This window comes from Elephantulus edwardii, unplaced genomic scaffold, assembly GCF_000299155.1.
Source record: "Elephantulus edwardii isolate Elephantulus edwardi_28Jun2011 unplaced genomic scaffold, EleEdw1.0 scaffold00109, whole genome shotgun sequence".
Taxonomy (NCBI): Eukaryota; Metazoa; Chordata; class Mammalia; order Macroscelidea; family Macroscelididae; genus Elephantulus; species Elephantulus edwardii.
The window spans coordinates 6,304,220-6,327,016 of NW_006399859.1; the positions used below are offsets into that span (position 1 = coordinate 6,304,220).

General features: G+C 39.3%; 1 protein-coding gene across 1 annotated transcript in view; it reads left to right on the forward strand.

Annotated features, from left to right (window-relative positions):
• Positions 1-9,233: 9,233 nt before the first annotated feature.
• Positions 9,234-22,797, forward strand: part of HPS5 (Hermansky-Pudlak syndrome 5) — a 48,250-nt gene continuing 34,686 nt past the window's right edge. The window contains exons 1-5 of the mRNA XM_006892028.1: positions 9,234-9,341; positions 10,575-10,685; positions 11,658-11,722; positions 12,490-12,682; positions 14,586-14,719. Coding sequence (XP_006892090.1) covers positions 9,234-9,341; positions 10,575-10,685; positions 11,658-11,722; positions 12,490-12,682; positions 14,586-14,719 — 611 coding nt within the window. The remainder of the gene's footprint in view (positions 9,342-10,574; positions 10,686-11,657; positions 11,723-12,489; positions 12,683-14,585; positions 14,720-22,797) is intronic.

Here is a 22,797-nt window from a genome sequence, read left to right on the forward strand (position 1 = left end):
TCAATTCTGGCTAAACTTGCAATGAGGTTGTTTTAGACCTATTATATTTATGGTTACCTTCTCTTCTGTTGTGATCTCTTAATTTGGTTTGGGCTTTCAAATATTCCTTTTAGGATAAACAACTTTGGCTTAATTACAAAAATAATTAGGTAGTGGTTTTCAAATTGTGTTCTAAGGCGATGTTGCTAGGATTTTGGGTTGCAGGAGCTGAGTGGCAGTGGCTTAGCCAGGCTAAACTCGGCTTGACCAGTGCATATAGCTTTATATATTGGGGTCCCAGATAAAAGTTCATGGTAGAAATTACTCAACTTTTTAAAAACGTTTGAAAATCACACACCTGGATAAGGAAGATCTCAGTATGTTGTTATTTCATGGCACTCAACTCAGATTTTGTGTGGGTTTTGGTGGCCTAATGTTAAGGGACTGAAACTGCCAATCCAAAGGCATGTAGCTAGAATCCACCAGCTGCTTTATGGGAAAAAGATGGCAATCTCGTTTTTTTTGTGATTCACAGCTTTTGAAAACCCGCTGGAAGGGGTTCTAATTAGATGGTACAGAACAAGAAAAATTATGCAAAAGGTGAATTTTTAAATCCTCCATTTCATAACTGGTGTTCAAAAGTGCATCAGATTCATCTACTCTTGTCAATATGACCTCTGGGAAAGATCTGTAATTACACTGCCCTTGGGAGATATTTCATAATCTGACACCCATACTTGGGGTTTGGGAGGTGTGGAATGGTGCATGTCCTGTAAGTGTTAAGGTTTGAAATGTACGATTGAAAAGGAGAGCAAAGGTGTGCAGACACAGAAGTGAGTTTCTTTTTCAGAAACCGAAAGATCCAACAGCATACACACGTCCTAACGGGTAGGGCTTCTCTGCTCGGGGAGGCTCCCACCTCCTTCGTTCTCAAGAACCAACTCTGATTCTGGCTTTCGATAAGCCTTCAGGAGCCTGCTTCCTGTACACGGGCAGAATATGCAGAGGAAAGTTGATCAGGGGTCGTCTCTTCACCTCTATGGTGAAGAAAGGGTAAATGGATGCGGGCTGGAGAGTCGTGGCAGTCGCGACAGCGCCGGCGTGGAAAGAGGTCGAATCCGCGCCTTCTAGCGGCCCCCCGGCCTGTCAGGCCCCCAGCCGCCCACCCACCCTGATTCTTCGGTATAAACTTACCAAGTGGGAACTATGACCCTGGAAAGGGAGTAAGTAATTAGGCTGAAATCTGGTCGAATTCCACTGCGCTTCTTAGAGCCGCTGCCTGGAAGAGGCTGAAAATCTGCGGCCACCACCGTCACCACCGCCGATGGTACTGGCGGCCCTCGCCTCCATCGCTGGCTGCGAGAACTCTAAGGGCACGTGACCGGAAGTACCTGGGCGGGGCCTTGGGACACGTGACGCGAAAGCGCCGCCGCCATGACACTTTCCGCTCGCTCCCTCCCGACCCTACCGCTTCCCTCCTGCTTCGTCTCTTCTCACTGGCTTCAAGCGGTGAGGAGTTCCAGGATTCTGTCTGGTCTAACCCATTGGCCCACAGCTCCTCCAGTTCCGGTCGGCGCCGCATTTTCACCCGATCGCGGCCCGCTGTCTGCAGGCCGTAGAGCGTGTAATTGCGACCGCGGCCCGAGGGGGAGGGACCATGCGCAATTAGGGGCGTAGCCGTCATGTGACGAGGAAGTACCGTTAATAGCGTTGTCCTCCTGTCACCGGCGCTTCTGGATGACGTAAGCCAGGGAGGGGTGGAAGAACAGTGGGAAGAGAAACTGTAGAGCACTTCAGCACCGACCCTGCTTAGGAGGTCCGGCTTGCCAGGAATTGGTGGCGAGATGGTGGAACGGGGCGGGGACCTCTGGGCTGCTGGTCTGTGAGCCTTACCGGCCGGCCTCTGCTCCAGAGATCTGAATACCGTAGTAAAGTTATTGCTGTTAAAAAGGTACTAATTCCATTAGACAGGGTGTTTCTTTTAGCACAGATTGTATTGTCATTCGTCACCATGTCTTCTGTGCTGGGTACAAGGACTGGTAAAGAATGTTCCGTGAATGTTAAATGAATGAATGCATCAGTGAGTGAATTGGGTTTCTTCTGTCTTACAGTTGTTTAATGATCATTATTTTTATTTCATTGGGACTCATCATTTTTTTGCATTTTTCCTCCACTTAGTTTTTATTTTATATTGGTTTGCATACAAAATTCTTATACATTGTGTATCTATCATTCATGTGCATATTTCTTGCATTTTTGCTTTCTGCCTTCACTTTCTTTAAGCATCTACGGAGCAAAAAACTGCTTTGATTTGTGTTTTGATGTGAACATCACTTAGGGATAATCTTGTTCTAGGACAGTGAGAAAAATCTTTTCGTTTTACTACTTTAAATTACCATCGGATAATGCGGGGAACAGTGAAGATACAGACTTCGATGATGTGAATTCTTGCCTCAGCTTTATAATTTATAAGCTCTGTGGTCGTGAGCAAATCAGCTTCTCAAGGGTTAACTTCATTCACTTTGGTGAGCACCCACAGTCACTTTCTATGTGCTTATTTTTTTAGTAGATTTGACAGATTTTTACATAAGTGACAAGCTCAACTTTGCAGAATAATTGCAATATTAGACAAACCACAAACACAAAGCCACTGACAGATCTGTTGCATAGCGATCCTGTGGGACAGAACAGAATTGTCCCTTAGAGTTGCCAGGGCTGTGAATCCTTATGGAAGCAGACTATCTCATCTTTCTCTGGTGGAGTGGCTCGTGGATTTCATGGAAGCACAGAATGTTGTAGAATGAAAGGGGAACAAAGATAAACCAGGGTAGTTGAATAGTAGAGAGGATAAGGTGGCAGCTGAGGCTGAAAAGAGAAGTAGGGCTGAGATCATGAATAGTACTCAGTTTATCTTGGAATAAGGGAAGCTATTGAAAGTCTGTACAAAGGGTTTTTGTTTCTTGGGATATATTTTTATTTTGAAGAATTTCAAAGAAAGACAAAAGTAAGGTAATAAAATGATAATATACACCACTGAACTTTAATAGTAATCAACAGTCTACTGTTGTCTTCATAGAGCTTTTAAATGTCTAGCTATTATTCATATCCCTTGTCATGTTTGAGTAATAGTAGCTTTCAGTTTGGCTCAATTGTACCTTTTCTTTTACTTGAATTAATTTATTTATAATTTAATGTATTCAGGTAAATTATTACTTTTTTTTATTTGAGGGAAATAAGGGCTTTTTGAGTACCTGCCTATTTGCTGATGCCCTGCTACCCCATAAGATTGCAAAGGAGACGACCCACCTTTTTCCCCCCTGGGGTTTGTTTTTTTTTTTTGAGAAAAAATTATATTAACCATTAGGCAGCTGCACTCAGTTTAGATGATCCCAATTTTGTTGGCAACATCCAAAGCATCATGGTCAGGAGCAAGTCAAGCATAGGTCTTTTTCTCCATCTTGCTTAATCTACGTGTTGACCTTGGCCACATCTTTATAGCTTGCTTGATTTGGTACTTGTTGGTCTTGACATGCACAGTGAACTCAAGAGTGTTATTATCTTCTGTCTTCTTCATGGCTGACTCAGTGGTCACAGGAAACTTTATGCTTGCATAGTGGTCAAGCTTGTTTCTCCTGGGGACACTCTTCCTGGTGTGTTTGGGGTGCCTTCAGAGTCTCAGTGTCTTACACCGCTGAGGCCGAGTGGTGAGTGATATACGTATCTTCTTTTTTTGTGGCTGTGGATGCCCCTTCAAGACTGCCTTCTTGGCTTTTAATGCATTTGCTTTGGCATCAGTTTTGGAAGGGGCAGGGGTTTTCCTTCTTCGCTTTTGGCGCCATCTTTGTAGAAAGGAATCCATGTATGTTATACATGGATTATATATATTTATACAAGCTTTCATTTACGATGTGTTTCATACAGTCATATACATTATATTTAATATAATTAAATCATTGATCTATGCCTATTGTTGCCCCATCTTTTTTTCTCTCCACTGAATTTTTCCTATTCCTTCACACATACCCACACCCTGTAGTCTGCCTGCTAAATTCGGCTAGCATAGTAATTTCCACTCTTTTCCTTTTTACCCCCTTTCCCTTTTGGACATTTACACACATTGCTAGTTATCCTTCTGTTTTTACAATAATGGTCTTATGCAGTATTTGTTCTTATGAGACTGAGATAGTTCACTCAGCATAATACTCTCAAGACTCATGTTATGAGGTCTGTGGTGTTTAATATTCATTAAATTCTTAATGTCCTCTTTGTTATCAAGCAAGAATATGCCATCTGCATATTGCAAGTTCAAGACAGGTTTGAAGCCTTGGGCACTACTGAGCAAAGACCAGATTAGTTGTGGGAGAATGTTAAGGGTATATCATTCATGAAGAATGTAAAAAGTCAACTGCAAAGGCCAAGGAGAAAGAAAAGACCAAGATGGATGTCAGAAGAGACTCTGAATATTGCACTGCAACACTGAGAAGTTGAAGCAAAGGGAGAAGAAATCAGGAAGTTAAGGAGCTGAACAGAAAGATTTCAAAAGACATACAGGAAGACAAAGCCAGGTATTATAATGAAATGTTCAAGGAGCTGGAGTCAGAAAATCAAAAGGGACGAACTCCCATTAAACATTTTTTAAGCTGAAGGAACGGAAGCACAAATTCAGCCTTGAGTTTCAGTACTTACTGATGCTGAAGGCAAAGTGCTAAATGATCCAGAAAGCACCAAAAGAAGATGGAAAGAGTACACAGCACTGTACCAAAAAGAACTAGCTGACACTGAAAGATTTAATGAAACAACATATGATCAAGAGGCAGTGGTGACGAAGGAGGAATTTCAAGCTGCTCTGAAGGAACTGGCAAAAAACAAGGTGCCAGGAATTGATGGAATTCCAGTTGCCATATTTCAACAAACAGATGTTGCCCTGGATGTGCTTACCAGGTTATCCCAAGAAATCTGGAAGAAAGCTGCCTGTTCAACTGACTAGAAGAGATTTATTTCCATTCCAAAAAAAGATGACCCACCATAGTGTGGAAATTATCAAACGATATCACTAATACCACACACAAGCAAGATCCTCCTGAAAATCCTCCTGAGGACTGGAACAGTACATCAGCAGAGAACTGCCAGATGTGCAGGCTGGGTTTAGAGGAGGCTGTGGCACTAGGGACATCACAGCCAATATTAGATGGATCTTGGTTGAAAGTAGAAAGTACTAGAGGAATGTCTATTTGTGTTTCATTGAACATGCAAAGGCATTTGACAGTGTGGATCACAACAAATTGTGGCTAATCTTGAAAAGAATAGGAATCCTAGAACACTTAATTGTGCTCATGCGAAACCTATACTTGGACCAGGAATCAGACAGAACAGAGCAGGGAAATAACTGTATGGTTCAGTACAAGGAAAGGTGTGCGTCAGGGTATCTCAATACCATTTCAATCTGTATGCAGAACAGATCATTCCGGAAGCTGGACTTTATGAGGAGAAATGTAGCATTAGGATTGGAAGAAGATTAATCAACAACCTGCATTATGCAGATGACACAGCCTTGCTTTGTGAAACTGAAGAGGACATGAAGTGTTAGCTGCAGAAGGTCAAGGACTGTAGTCTTCAATATGGATTGAAGCTCAATATCAAGAATACAAGGATTCTCACCACTGGGCCAATTGGCAGCTTTATGTTGGATGAAGAAGAGATTGAGATTGTCAATAACTTCAGCTTACTTGGTTCCACAAACAATACTCTTGGCACCAGCAGTAAAGAAATAAAAAGGCAAATTGCCTTGGGAAAGTCTGCTGTCAGCGATTTGTCTAAAGTACTGAAGAGCAAGTAGGTCATTCTGGAGACTAAGGTGCGCCTAATTCAGACCATGATCTTTGTAATTACTTGCTTTAGATGATAACTAAGAGTGATAGAAGAATGATTGATTCCTTTGAGTTGTGGTGCTGGAGAAGAATGTTGACCATACCGTGGACAGGCAACAGAACAAACAAGTCTGTCCTGGGGAGGGTGAAATCAGTTTGCTCCCTGGAGGCAAGATGAGGCTCTGTCTCACATATTTTGGGCATGAGGCCAAGAAGAACCAGAGGCATTATGCTTGGAAGGGTGAAGAGACAGCAAAGGAGAGGGACCTGGGTTGAGATGGATTAACTCAGTGACTGGAGCAATGGAATTAGGTCTGTGTGAGACTATGAGATTGGTGCAGGATAGGGCAGCTTTCAGAGCTAATGTACATAGGGTTGTGATGAGTCACAGGCAACTTGGTGGCACATACCACCACCACCACCACCACCAACATACTGCAAGTTTACTACTGAATCTTCCTCCAATCTTGATGTTACAGTCCTTTTGTAATTCAGCTTCTCAGATTATTTACTTAGTATGTAAATGGATTAAATATAATGAAAGGATACAAACTTAACATACCGTTCCTGATTTCGCTTTAATCTAGTCAGATAACTGTCTTAGTCTGTGTACAAGTTCCTCATGAACATGAATAAGTATTCTGGAATTTTCTGAGGTTTGAAATGCTATTTATATTATGATATAATCCACATAGCCAGTAAGTTTGTATAGTCAATTAAAAACTGGTAAACATCTTTCTGGTATTTTCTGCTTTCAGTCAAGGTCTATCTAATTTCACCACTAGTCCCTCTTTCTGTGTCTCCTTGTGAATTCAGCTTTAACTTCTGCTGGTTCTCTGTTGATGTACTATTGCAACAATTTTTAAATTATCTTTAGCAAAATTTTACTTGTTTGTGGCATTGATAATCTCAATCATTTCTACATTCTGTTTTATCACCTGTTTTTAGAATGAGCCCAAGTATGGTTCCTTTCCAGTTAATTGGCCAGGTAGCTCTCTTCTAATTTTTTTGTCATAGGTAAGTGTTTCCACTGTTGCATCTCAGATATTCCACCAATATTTTTTTACCAATATATTCAGTGCAGCTTCAACTTTTTCTTTCAGAATCATTAGTTTTGTTTCTTTTTCTTTTTTTTTTAAGACAGCTTTATTTATTTATTTAGCTAATTTCTGGAGAGGTTTTCAAAGTCTGTGAATCATACAGGAGAGTCCTGTATTTCTCCCTTGGAGCAGCTGGTGGATTTGAACTGCATACCTTTTTGGTTGACAGTGTAGCTACTTACCACTAGGCTACTAGAAGTCCATAGTTTTGTTTCTTTTTATTTTTTGTTTTTATTTGCAGTCTCTTTCCTCCCATCAATTTTATTTTATTTCATTGTTAAGACCTTGAGTAATAGAGAAGTGATTCGTCTTTGAATTTCTCACCACAACTTGATTTGAGTGCTAGAAAGGGCTGCTCTGGACCTCATTTGCAATCTCTTTTTTATCTTTATTTTATTTTATTTTGTTGTTGTGTACTGTCAAGTCAGAACCAACCCACAGCTGACCTCCCAGCGGGTCCTGAGAGGCAGCCGGTTGCTTGGGAGGAGACTGCCCATCCTGGTGCCCTTCTATGCAGCTGGTGGACACAAACTGCGTGCCCTTGGGATTGCAGCACAGCTTCTTGCCACTAGACCACTAGAGCTCCAGTGGCATTAGTTCTCGATTTTATGCCACTTTCTGAAATTGTTGAACATTGACCAATTCTTTTTGGTATTGTATTCCTTCCATCTTTTGATGCTTTCTGTATTGTTTTACATTTTACTCATAGAATCTTCCAGTTTTGTTGTCTTGACTTTTTCTTTCAGCTTGAGAAATGCTCAGCATGTTTCTTAACCCAAATATTTGTATATTTCATTATAATACTTACTTTGTCTTCTCTATGCATCCTGTGAAACTTCTGTTTAGCTCTTTTATTTTGTCATTTCTTTTTTATGAAATTATTCTACAATCAAGACCAAGCTTCAGAGTCTCTTGTGATAGTAATTTTGGTTCTTTTTTTCTTGTGTTTCCCACCTTCCCAGTGGTTTTTGCCTTTAATATCCATCTTTTGTGCACTCTCCTCCGTGTCTCCCCTTCCACTGGTAGTATTGTGCACATTACCTCCTTATTGTTTATTAGCTTTCCTATTACTTTCTTTCTTGTAGTTTTGATGACCTTTTACTTTTTTCATGTATGAGGTCATTGTACAATTCATCTGTTTTTTGTTCATTACTGTTCAATGCATCCTATCTTCTTGAGATGATCTCTCAATTCATTGTCATATTTTTTAATTAAATTTTATTAATTTTAATGAACATTTACAGAGATTTTGGGTTTCCATTCATTCATTGTTGCATCATTGTCATATTTTGACACTCATTAACTTGCCTTCATTTTCAACTTTGTCTTAAACTTGCATGTAAGCTTTAGAAACTCTGTGGGATAGTTTTATTTTGTCTAGTAGTGTCCCCAAAGAAGGCCTGGCAGCATAATGTTTATGTGTTGTACTGCTGACTTAACAGTCAGCAATTCAAATTTACCTGCCACTCTACAGAAGAAAAGGGAGGCAGCTTCTTTCTGTAAAAATCTTTCTGGAAAACCAACCCAGTTGGAGGGGTCACCATGAGATGGAATTAACTTGAGGGCAGAGAGTTTGATTTTGGTTTATAAGGCCCCATTGAGTCAAAATTGATGACAGTGGGATTATTTTGGTTTATTCCTGTTAAAGACTATTAAATCGTTAGTTTTAACTGTGTTTTTGTTGTTGGGTGCTGTCAAATTGGAACTGACTCATAGCTGACCCACCAGTCAGGTTTTCAGAGGCAGTAAATCACGCAGGAGGTTATAGCCTACCTTTATTCCATGGAGCTTCTGGTGGATTTGAACTGATGGCCTCAGATTGGCAACATAGCTTCTTACCATTAAGTTACTAGAGCTCCCGTCTAACTATAGCATTATAACTAAAGGTAGAAAAAGCTTTGCAATGGAAGAAAGAAAAAAAAAAAGGTAGTGGGATTCTATTTTCCAGCAGAGTGGAGTATCACAGTGAGTCAGAAACAACTTGACAGCAGTGGGAGGAGAAAGAACTATGCAGGAGCTTGAGAATGGATATGATTTTCATGGGAATTTTATAGTTGGAGAATGACAGTGCATGCAGACTATTATATGTGACCCAAGTGTATTTCTAACTAGATGTTAAGCACATTAAAAAGAAATATTGTCTGTCCTTTCTCACATTTCCTTATGTTTAGAAAGTTTTCATGAAAAATAAGCAGAATGAACAGTGAGCTTCTAAATTCTATTTTTGTAGGATTTATGCAGGTGACTGACTGTGTCTTACTCAACGTCGTGTCAGCTTTCTGGCTACATGGCTTTTGTGCCGGTGATACCAGACCCTTACAGCCATGTCCTTGCAGAGTTTGAGTCTCTGGATCCGTTACTCTCAGCTCTAAGGCTTGACTCCAGTCGTCTGAAGGTGAATTTCTTGGTCCTCATACCATTTTTGTACTTTTTCAGTGCTGTGTGTTATGTGGGCTTCCTGCCCTCTGGTTTCTTATGCTTTAAATTTCTCATCTCTCCGAGTAATACCTCATACTGAAGTAGCGTACACGTAGCTTTCTTGATTTATTTTTGTAGCTATCATTTGAATTCTTTCCCAGCCATGAAAATGATTTATTTTATCTCCCTCATTAATCTTGCTGTAGGAATCCTGGTGGAAGTATTCAGCTGCTTGCTGAAAGTCTGGCAGTTTGAACTCACTAGTGGCTCTATGGGAGAAAGAGCTAGCAGTCCACTTCCCTAAAGATCACATACATAGAAACCTGTGGGATGGTTCTGTTCTGCATGTAAGATTGCTCTGAGTCAGAGTTAACTTCACAACACCTTTTTTTAAAAAAAATAAAATCTTGCCATCTTACAAAGTAATGTGCTTACTACTTAATTGTGTTTTTAACAGTGTGAGATGCTATAGTTACACTAAAATTATTTCAAAATGTGTCATTTGAGATAGCCCTGACTTAAAGAACAGAATTTAAAAAGTGAGTTAGCATTTTTTAAAAAATTTTATTATTTTTTTATGTGTGTACCATCAAATCAGATCTGACTGGTACAGGAGGAGATTGGTCCTCTTTCTCCAGCAGAGCATCTGAACTTAGAGAAATGATAATCGTTACAAAAGAGGGTTCAGGTCTTTTGTTTATGGAGTCACTATGAGTCGTGCTCAGCTCAACAGCACTTAACAACATTAGAATTGACTTAATAACTAGCTCTTGTCAAAAGAAAATGACTACACAAAATGACCTGTTCAGCCATTTTAAGGTGCAGTTAAAATTTCAAAACAAGTTATTTTGTGTTTTTCATTATTAAGATTAGAAAGTGAGAATTTTGGGTGGGTGAAGGAAGCAGGAGAGGAACCTGGTATACAAGCTTTATAATTTATTCCACTAGATAGCTTATGTGGTAGGCAGCTCTCATGGCCTACTGTGCAGAGAGTTGCACTCCCATCCCAAAGGCAAGTGGTTTGAGTCTGCCAGCTGCTCCAAGGGAGAAACTTTGGCATTCCTTTCCTGTGTGATTTACAAGCTCTGAAAACCTACTGGAAGGTCAGCTATGAGTCAGTTCCAACTTGACAGCAATGAATGAATGAGTAAAAGAATTTATGTGGGTAAGTGGCTGTGATTATCACCTCCTTATCTGTTCATATCTTTAGTGCACAAGCATAGCTGTGTCTCGGAAGTGGTTGGCACTGGGCAGTTCAGGAGGAGTTCTCAATCTCATTCAGAAAGAAGGCTGGAAACAGAGGCTTTTCCTTTCACACAGGGTAAGATTCATAGACTGCTTAGAGTATCTTTCATAAATTCTTGTACTCATTTGGATAACAGAAAGATACAGAACTTAAGATTTAAAAAGTTTCTAAAAATAGCAGTTAAAAAATTGTGATTTGAATAGAAATTTACAAAGAAATTGGCTTCTCATTGACTCGTTAATCCCTCTTCATTCCCTAAGGCATGTCCTGTACATGCTTGTTATTTGCATTACTCATCATGTCTTATTATCCATTCGTTCTTTTCAGAATTACCTTCCCTTCTAGTCCAATGCTGTGTTCCTTATCTGTCCTTTCTTTTCTTGTTCTTTTCACCTCTTCACCAGCCCCTAACACCCCTTAATCATTTTTTATAACAGTAGTCTTAGCCCTTTTTTAAAAAAAATTTTTTTTATTATTTTTGTGTGCGTGTACCGTCAAATCAGATCTGACTGGTACAGGAGATTGTCCCTCCTTCCCTGGCAGAGCATCTGGTGGATTTGAGTCTTAGCCCTTTGTGATGGAGTTTGTTCACCCAGCATAATGACCTGTGGACTCATTCATATTGAAGTGTTTCTTGAGATTTCTAATGCTGCATAGTATGCCATTGTGAGGATGTCCCACATTTAATCCATTTATTTGTTGATTGCCACTTGGGCTGCTTCCATCTCTTTGCTGTTGTGAATAATGCTACAATAAACATGAGTGTACATACATCTTTGTGCCTTTCTTTACTTTAGAGTAGATTCCTAGTAGTGGGATAGCTCAGTTAAATGGTATTTCTGTTTTTAGTCATCTAAGGAAGCCCCAGACTGCCTTCCATAGTGATTGTATCTTTTTGCACTCCCACTAGCAATGTATGAGGGTTCCAATCTGTCTGCATCCTTGCCAGCATTTATTATTAGTTGTTATACTGAACTTTGTCATTGATGCTGGAGGAAAAAGAACCTATTTTAGAAGCTGCCTAAAATGTTTTCTTTTGTGCTCTAGGAAGGTGCAGTTTCTCAAGTTGCCTGTTGTGTACATGATGATGATTATGTTGCTGTGGCTACCAGGTGAGAAGCTTAAAAACCTTTTCCAGATGCATTTCACATGGTCAAGTGTGCTGAAATGTTTGTTAGGGTGGCTGGCCGTTCTAGTTAGCATGGGATAATCCTGATCAGTGTTTAGCTCTGAAAGTTCTGTGTCTTAGAAAACCTCTCACATCTTGGCAAACCAGGATAGTTGGATTACCCTGGTGTTTGTGGACAATGCTAATTTGAAATAAGAACATTTCAAAATCCTTTAAAGAGAAAAGGAACAGAGAGAATTCAGAACCTTTAAGTTCTCCTATTTTACTGATTTATGACTGAAACACGGAAATGAATACCTTGCGTTTGTACTTCCTCTTTTCTGAAGAACATGAGTTTACATATATATATATGGTAAATATGTGTGTGTATATATATGTGTGTGTGTGTGTGTATATATATATATATGTATGTATACATACACACACATACACATACACTTGGAAAAACACCAAAGCCAAACCTATTATTGTTGATACTGACACGTGGTATCCCTATATTTAACAAGTCTCACTTAAACTCATTGCTGTTGAGTCAGAACAGCTGCTCTATGTGATATTCTTGGCTGGAAAAAAAATTGCCAGGCTTCTTTTCTATGGTACCACCATGTGTGTTTGAACCAGCAGCCTCTGTTCTGACAGTTAAGCACAAACTTTTTTCTCCATCTAGCGATATACTTGATAATGTGCTGTGGTTGCATTGTATCTTATTTACCAATACCAAAGATTTTTTCTGTGGCCCACTTTTTCCAGTCAAGGTCTTGTAGTTATTTGGGAATTAAATCAAGAACGTCGTGGAAAACCAGAACAAATTTATGTATCTTCGGAACATAAAGGCCGAAAAGTTACAGCACTCTGTTGGGATACAGCTATTCTTAGAGTTTTTGTAGGTGATCATGTGGGGAAAGTTTCAGCCATCAAACTCAACACTTCTAAACAAGCAAAGGTAAGAACAGAGTCCAGTTCTTTATATATGTAGATGAGATATGAAGTGGGTTATTTTATTAGAACTTTAAGCTAAAGGAGATGGTTTTATCCACTGTATTTTGAAGAGAACTGATCAAAAGCCCAGACTATTAAATGTGATGGAGTATTGTTTGTATACAGCACATATAGTTAAGCTGTTATAGCTTGATACTAATGTAGAATGGCTTTTGTGAGTGAATGTCAACATTTTGTACATTGAGTATTGTTTTCTCTAATATACATGAATAAAACATTTTTTTAAATATTAATAAATTTTTATTTAATGAATGTTGCTTTGTCTTTCAATTCCATTGTCCATCAATATCACCACAGTTCCTCCAAAGCTTGTATATAAGATTCATCTTCAAGAGAACCCTTGAACCACTACTGTTCCTTCAATATAGATTTCTGGAGATCACCACATGCTTCTGTGCAATACTGCCACTGGACAGAGCTGTCACATTTTGTTTCCATTAGGCTGCATGCTGATATGCTTGTTCTCTCTTACTATTTCTCCCTATTAGTCACTCACTTCAGGGTCATTTTTGGATGCCAGTACTTTCTACTTCTTCATTTCAGTGACCCTAGAAAAAGAAAAGTTCCTAAATAAAGGTTTTGTCAGCACACTGAATAGTTTTTAAAAACTGTATGAACTGTATCAGTAGAAATACCAGGTTTATCTTGCACAATGCCAAGAAAACCAACAATGCCAGATACTGAATTTCTCTTTCACTGTCCTTTGAACATCTCAGCAGAAATAACTGCTGAATGGAATAAAACATTTTTTAACATGGAAGTTTTTAAGAAACAGAAGATGCCTGTTTGTTAATTTTGTGAATTAAATGGCAGAGCTATTTAATTCCCAGGCTTCTGTTTTTCTCTTGGTTCCTATGTAGAAGAAATTCATGAGTCTTGGTATATTTTGGGCCTAGGAGTCAAAGTTGCCTAGTGGATAGGAAGTCGCACTGCCAACCCAAATACAAGAGGTTCAAGGTTCATCTCCTAAACACAGTGGAGAAAGGTGGACACGTCTGCTCTTGTGCAGTTAAAAACCCATTGGAAGGTCCACTGTGATTTAGTTCGAGATTGACCTTAGTGGGTTTGTTGTTGAGGTATCTTTTCTTTCAGTATATATGTAATACTGTGAATGGAACCTTAAAGGCTCATCTTTGTGCTTAGCTGTGTAATTCCCAGGCTACATACCATAGTAATTGCTAGAGTAGAGGGTTAGTTCTCAGGTTACCCTCACAGAATGATTCTTTAGCCTGTTATTAAGTAAGTGGAACAAAATCAGCTTCTTATTGTCCCTCTCCTCCAAGGCTGTTAAATCAAAAAGGGAAACTTGCCCCTGATTTCTTTATTTCCCTATAGGATACTAGCAGAAGAGAAAGAATTGAACTACTGTTGACTAAATTATTTTAATAAACAGGTACGGGTTTTGGTTTGCTAATGATAACCAAACTTAACATTTGATTCTTACCGTATTTTTGAACCAAACGTTCACAACTAGAGCCCTAAACCTAGTACAGTCTTAATTAACTTTATTTTCTAAAGACAGAAGTGCTACCTATAGGAGGAAAATACTCCCAAACTTACTTTATCTAGATAGGTTAGCACATTGTCACACACTTTTAAATTGACGGCTGTGCTTAGAAACCTGTAGGACGGCTCTAGCCATCATTTGCAGCAACATACTTTAAGTAGTCACTTTAGAACTTGTGCATTTTTATGCACCATATGAATTCACACCACTTTTAAATGAATGGAACTGTAATATTCTAATGGGCAAATTAAATTTTTACCTTTTTTTAAAAAAAAATTATTTTGCTATCCAAGATAGCTGTGATGAAATACATTTGTTTTTCTTCTTGCATTCCTTTTAGGCAGCTACTGCCTTTGTGATGTTTCCTGTTCAGACAATAACAACAGTTGATTCCAGTATTGTCCAGTTAGATTATTTGGATGGAAGACTACTTATATCCTCACTTACTCGATCTTACTTGTGTGACACTGAGAGGTAATTAAACAACCATGGGTCATCAGAAAAATATAGTTTTAGAAGGGAGAGGGACATAGATGTCTGTTAGCCTCAACTCCTCAGTTCAGTAGTAACAGATAATAACATGTGACTGTAACTATGGGCTCATGCACATCAGAAATTATGAGGATGGTATAGGATATGGCAAGGTTCAGATCTGTTGTTCATTGAGTAACTATGAGTCATAATTGACTTGATGGCACCTAACACTAACAATAAGGAGCCAACTATTTGCAAGATGATGCAAGACAGTAGAAATAATATAGTCAAGCAAGTAACTTAAGACAAGTAAGCTTCCTTTGAGGTATGATCTGACTAAGTACTGTGAGAGAAGGTTAAGTGACAGGCAGTCCTGATTCAACATGGGGAAACAAGAAGCTTTGCTTGATGTTGTTGTTATGTGTTGTCGAGTCACATAGTGACCCTGTGTATAGTAGCCCTGAAACCGGCTCTATTCTTTGTCAGTCTTACTGTCTCTGATACACCTACCTCATTACCCCAGTCACTGAATTAATCCATCTCATCAAGGGTCTTCCTCTCTTGTGCTGTCTCTCCACCCTTCCAAGCATGATGTCCCTCTTCAAGGACATGGCCATAGTATGCCAGACAAAGCCTCAGACAAAGTATTTCAGTACCAGCCTGGTTTCACCCACTTCAAGATGAACATATTTGTTCTCCCAGCCATCCATGGTATATTCAATACTCTTCTCCAGCAGCACAATCAAAGGCATAAATTCTCTATCATCTCTAGTCATTGTCCAGCTTTCTGACACAGAACAAGTAATTGCAAAGACCATGGCCGGGTTCAGGCACACCTTAGTCTCTAGACTGCTCTTCAGTATTCTGGAGAGATCCCTGACAGCAGACTTCTCCAATGCAATTTGCCTTTTGATAGAGGTTTTTAAAAATTTGTTATATATTTAACTGAATATACAGATATTACTGAATGGTAAACTTATATAAAGAATAAGAACTTTGTGGAAATGATGTTTTAACAAACTCTCAGGAGTTAGAAACTAAATGTACAGTGTTGAAGAGTATATTAAAGGGAACTGTGAGATTATCAGAGCAAGCATAATTATGGAAACATAATTGTGTATCAGTACATTAAAGTTCTTCAACCGTGCTCACTGCAGTTCTTACTGGCTCTATTTCTTTGCTGGTCCTGGCCACTTACCATATTCCTCAGGACCTCCTCTTTTATAAAACTTCATTCTGTCTTGCCCTTGAGATGACCTTTAAACTTAGAGCTGAAGTCATTCCCAAAGATAACCTTTCAGCTAAAGAATAACTGGCTCATAAAATAAGTAATATTACTTGTGAGGATTGTTGTTTTGTTGTTATGTGCCGTCGAGTCGTTTGCGACTCATAGTGACCCTATGTACAACAGCCCTAAACCCTGATCTATCCTGTGCCAGTTGCATTGCCTCTGACACACCCATCCCAATTACCCCAGTCACTGAATCAATCCACCTCATAGAGGGTCTTCCCCTCCTGTGCTGTCCCTCTACCCTACCAAGCATGATGTCCCTCTCCAAGGACCTGTCCTTGCAACATGCCCAAAGTATGTCAGACGAAGCCCCAGAATCCTAGCCTCCAAGGAGTAGCCTGGTTTAACCCTCTCTAGGATGAATCTGTTTGTTTTCTTGGCAGTCCATGGTACATTCAATACTCTTCTCCAGCACCACAGCTCAAAGGCGTCAATTCTCCTATCCTCCCTAGTCATTGTCCAACTCTCTGATGCATAACAAGTGATTGCAAAAACCATGGCCTGTATCAGGCACACCTTAGTCTCCAGAGAGACACCATTGCTCTTGAGTACTTTAGAGAGGTCCCTAACAGCAGACTTTCCCATCGCAATACGTTTTTTTATTTCCTGACTGCTGGTGCCAAGAGTGTTGACTGTGGAGCCGAGCAAACTGAAGCTTAGGATCTTTTTAAAAAGTAATTTATATGAAATAAAAGGGTAAGCAAAGATGAGAAGTTAAGGGGAGACAGAGAAACTCAATTAATGGGAACAGAACATTCAAAATAGGAATAATGAAAATGTTGACACATTGTGAAAAATGTAATCAGTGTATTATAATGGTGAGATGGGAAACTCTGACCATTTCTGACTTCATCAAGGGAAAGGAAAAGCCTAAGGTCAGCAGCCCAAGACCGATTTCTGTGAGGCAGAGAGTCAGATTTACCTCATAACTCTAGCCTTTTTCACCATTCTAATGTCAATGGTTTCTCCCGCAGCACTCTCTCCTTCTCTGCTGAGTCTAGTAATTCAGTTGCAATGGCCACACAGAGCTCACCGACAATACTTAAAATCACAAGTTTTATTAGGAAAGTAATAGGATACAATTCAGGGTCCCTGTTTCAATCAGGACAGCTTCTTGGCTATGCCAGGAGGGCAGACTTTTGTTGCATACCGAGGGTAAAGTATTTTTATAATTATTAATAATAGGCAGACAACCAGGAATGAGATAAAACAGAGAGCTTAAAGACTGGGCCTGCAGTTTCATCGACTGAGAGGCCTCATTCCAACTACCCTGTATCTTTATTGAAAATTATCAGGAAGTAAATCACAAAGAGAATTCAGTGCAAATGAAGCCAAGCTCTTTCTATTGAAAACCTTTCCCTTGACTCTAGAGGGAGAGATCAGCAAATACAATGCAAGAATCCAGTAAACCCTTAAGGGTTGCCTAAGTACCTTAGGGTGAACTCCAGCTTGTACCTGAAATAGCATTTGGTTTATTACAAATATTTCATATTGGCTTTCCATAGACTTTGATGAATTTTGGTCTGACTTCTGCCCTGCTCCAGTGTCAAAAGCTCTTTATCTCTACCAATCAGGTCCCTGGAGGCACCCATGAAGCCTGCTGCCCAAAGGTGTTAAGCTGTCTTCTTCTGAGAGTCAGCAAACTTACTGTAATTGCCTTGTTCTGTGAACCCAGAACCACGTATCCTGTTCCATACTCTTCTGATTCTGCTGCTGCTGTTTCTCTGCCACTGTCTCACCATCCCACTTACAACTTCCTTATTATCTCTTGAGGCGTTTTCAACAGAGACCCTGGGTCTGAAGAATGCATTCTTGTCTCTGTTGTAGTGAAGTCCTCACCCCCTTCCTGCCTCTAGAATGGTTCATTTAGGCCTAGCAACTTGGCAGAATTGACTAGTCTCCTCATTAGGAGTTCATACACCTTTTTTGCATGATCCCAACCTTCCACAAAGGTGCTATGTACCTTATTTACATTGTGTCAAGTTATTTAATCCCTTTGTGATCCTTAAGTATATTATTAACATAATCTCATCTAATCTTGGGAGTTCTAAGACCATGGCATGAAGACTAACTAAAAAGTGATTCATCACATTGTCAATGTGAAAAATACATATAGTTGTTAAATGGGAATGTAATTTGCTGTGTAAGTTTTAACCAAAACCACAGTAAAATATTATTTAAAAAACAAAGCTTTATCATGAAAAATTTTGCCTATAACACTAAAGAATAGAGAACTGTGTCATAATTGCCCATGATTACAACGCCAGCTTTAATAACTTGATGAAAATTTTTGAAAGGTAGAAAGACACTCTTGCAGGCAGAAACAGTCTCTGACAGGAACATCTCTGAATATTCCAGCACATTATACATCTTGCCAGTTAGACTTGAGTCAGGACATTGTGGGCAATAAAAGTAAGGGAAAGGAAAGTTAATTTGACACCATGTTGACAGTGATAGCTTTAAATGTCAAAGTATGGTGTTTTCAGAACACTGAAAAGACCACATACATGTAGAAAATGAATTCCTGAGAACGCTTCAAGATCTCTCCAACTTAGGAGATCTGTATCTTCAAAACTGCAAGAGTTCTTGATCTCAATATGAGGATTACTAGTTTAGAAAGCAATAGTCTGAAGGAAAAGAGAAAAGAATATGTGTTGGGGTTGGAGGATAGAGGGAGAGTAACACGGAGACATCACTGTGTTTTTATTTTCTTGGGCTGAGAAGAACATTTGGAAAGGAGCCTAGTTGTAGCACTTTGCAAGGGTCTGGTTCCAGATAACTGTTTAGCAAAGAGGCAAAATTTTTAGATGTGCATAGTCAGTTTTACATGGAGTTAATATAATTGATGATGTATTTCCTTCTAAATTATTTTAGACTACATGTTAGTGAGGAAGTTAGATTTTTTTTTTCCAGAACTGGAAGCCTTACGAGATCATCTAGTTGTTACAGATCACTGTTGTTACAGATCAAAAGCTGAGTCCCCTTAGGTGTGACTTGGCTGGCGTGCAGCTGGGCAGAGACAGTTGAGACTAGAACCTTTGTCCTGCCTGTGTCCTTCCTGTTACCTCACAGCTATGTCTGGTATACTTCCTTGACCATTACTCATTTGACTGTTTACTTCCACCCTTGTGATGTCTATAAAATATTTGTCTGCTTCACCAACTTAAGTTATTCTTTTTATTTTTAAGGTAAATAGTAATGATAGAATGATTAGAAAGTAACATCCCTAAAAGGACATACCTTCCTCCTTAAAAGGAGATAAGGAGAAAAGACCCAACTTTAGTTAATCTGTATCTATTAGAGTGCCTTTTCAAGTTTACCAAGTGGTCTGATTCAGAAATTAGACTGAAATTCTTGTAACATGTTATTAGAGTTATTTTGAGGACTTAATAAAATGAGCAGAATTAAATTCTCAACTCAAACTCATTGTTGTAGCGTCCAAACCAACTCATAGTTGGCCCTCATAGAAGCCCTGAGGTTTCTCAGTCTTTAAAGGCATGAGATGAGATGACCCAATTTTCTTACTCAAAGTTGCTTGTGGATTCAAACCACTGGAGGAGCAGATTGGGTTAGCAACACACTCCCTTCAGACGACACCATCAGAGCTCTCTAAAACGAAATAAATGGAGGCTAATTTTCTCTTCTGTGCAATAGAGCTGCTAATCTTTACTGATTTCTCATTTCATAAATCTATAACTAGTGTATGTTAAGACAGTAATATAAGTATGTTGCAAAAATAACATATTTTAGAAGTACTCTGTTAGCTAGAATACAGTTGTGAGGGACATGAATGGTACAGAAATTAGATAATAATTTATAATGTTAATATTTTTTAACACATACTTCCTCTGAATGAATAACAAATCTTTTTTTTTAAAATCACAACTCCCAATAACTAGCCAAAGTGATAAAGATGAATTTGCTTCTCCACCATTGTTTGTCTCCTTTTTGTCAGTAGTATTAATGAACAGTGTAGATCTCAGGAGGTACTAGAACTCACAAAACCAAAAAGCTCTAGTATATTGAAAAGAACATTGGATGATGGAGACTGAAAGTATGATGTCAAGTCCTACATCTGACACTGTTTTAAGCCTTCCTACATGTTGATTTCCCCATCTACAACTTCTATTTGTTATGGTATAAGCAACTCTGGTGGCATAACGTGTTACATGCTCCTTGGGAGAAAGATGAACAGTCTCCTCCCCTAAGAATGTACTGCCTCAATGGAGGGTGACTAAGAGTTAGAATAGATTCTGGTGGTTAAGGATTAAATAAGGAAATGTGTTTGAACTCTTAGGCATGTCAAATATTGTTTGTTTGAAATTGCGTAAAGAATAATGAGCATACACATGAAAATGAGTTGACAGTATTTGTTCACTCAAGAAAGATTTATTCTGTGCCTTGATATCTTTAGCTCTGTATTAGACACTTTAGAGGAAACAAAATTAGTAGAAGAGGTATTTTATTTAAAAAATGAGGAACATGAATAATAAAATTATATTATAGCTAATGTTAGATGAATCTTGGCTGTAAGCAGAGAGTACCAGAGGAATGTCTATCTGTGTTTCATTGATTATGCAAAGGCATTTGTGTGGATCACAACAAGCTGTGGCTGACTCTGAGAAGAATGGGAATCCCAGAACACTTGACTGTGCTAATGTGAAACCTATACTTGGACCAAGAAGTAGTTGTCAGAATAGAGCAAGGACACACTGCATGGTTCAGAATTGGGAAGGGCGTCCACTAAGGATGTATTTTGTTTCCATACCTTTTCAATCTGTATGTAGAACAGATCATCTGGGACGCTGGGCTGTACAAGAGGAATGTGACATCAGGATTGGTGGAAAATTGATTCATCCACATTATGCAGATGACACAACCCAGCTTGCTGAAACTGAGGAGGACCTGAAGTGCTTGCTGCAGAAGGTCGAGGACTGCAGCCTTCAATATGGATTGAAGCTCAACATCAAGAAAACGAATTCTCACCACTGGGCAAATTGACAGCATCAGTATGGATGGTGGAGAGATTGAGATAGTTAACAGTTTTAGTTTACTTGGTTCCACAGTCAGTATTCTTGGTACCAGCAGCCAGGAAATCAAGCAATGAATTGTATTGGGAAATTCAGCTGTCAGGGATCTCTCCAGAGTACTGAAGAGCAACGACATCAGGCTGGAGACTAAGGTGTGCCTGTTCAGGGCTATAGTCTTTGCAGTTGTGTGCTATGTACCAGATTGACAGTGACTAGGGATGATAGAAAGAGAATTGATGTCTTTGAGCTGTGATGCTTGGAGAAGAGTGTTGAATATACCATGGACTGCTAAGAGAACAGACAGGTTTGTCCTGGAGAGGGTGAAGGTGGGACACTCCTTAGAGGCAAAGATTCTGAAGCTATGTCTGACATACTTTGGGCATGTTGCAATGAGGGATCAGTCCTTGGAGAGGGACATCATGTTTGGGAGAGTGGAGGGACAGCACAGGAGAGGAAGACCCTTGATGAGATGGATCAATTCATTGATTGGGGTAACGGGAGTAGGTGTGTCAAAGACAATGAGGTTGGCACAGGATAGAGCAGGGTTTAGGGCTCTTTTTTTTTTAAATTTTTTTATTATTTCTTGTGTGTGAACTGTCAAATCAGATCTGACTGTTACAGGAGGAGATTGTCCCTCCTTCTCCAGCAGAGCATCTGGTGGATTCGAATCACACACCTCCGGGAATGCAGTGCAGCTTCTTGCCACTGGGCCACCAGAGCTCGCCTGGGTTTAGGGCTCTTGTACATTGGGTCACTATGAGTTGCAAGCGACTTGATGGTATATAACAAAAATTAATAAAATGGCAGTTACCTATATTAATCTGAAAAAACTTCAACATAACTTTCTTGTAGTAAAGCAGATTTCATCTTTTATTCATGAAGCAAATAAACATACACATCTTTATTAAATTATCTCTGATCACATAGTAAATTTTTGCTAAAGACTAAATAGTCTCCCTATTCAAGTCACATTTCATTGCGTTAGCAATGTGAACATGGCAAGGGGCTGCTACATGGTCTACAGTGAAGAACGGAGGGTGTCAGGGTTATGTCCTCTCCTCATACATATTTAATACTGAGCAAATTATTTGAGAGGCTGGACTCTAAAAAGGAATGTCACGTCAGGATTAGAAGAAGACTCATCAATAACCTGCATTATACAGATGACACAATCTTGCTGTTGAAAGTGAGGAGGAATTGAAGTATGTGTTGCAGAAGTTAAAAGAATACAGTCTTACATATGGATTGCAAAGAAAACAAAGGTTCTTACTATAGGACTGTAGATGGGGAAAGATTGAAACTGTCAACTTCATCTTACTTGGATCCACAGTTAACACCCTTGGTACCATCAGTCAGGTAATCAGGAGACATGTTGCACTAGGAAAGTCTGCAGGTTAGGGACCTCTCTAAATTAGTAAGGCGTAATGATGCCAGTTTGAGGAATAAGGTGTGTCTGATTCAGGCCATGGTCTTTCTGATCACCTGTTATGCATCTGAGAGCTGGATGATAACTAAAGAAGAATTGATACATTTGAACTGTGGTGTTGGAGAATAACACTGAACATCCATGGACTGTCAAAAGAGCAAACAGATTTGTCTTGGAGAAGGTGCAGCCAGAATGCTCTTTGGAGGCAAAGGTGATGAGACTTCACCTCACATACTTAACTATTCCTTGCAGAGGGACATGATACTCAGAAAGGTAGAGGGTTGGCAAAGGAGAGAAAAAACCTCGACCAGGTGGATTGACATGATGACTG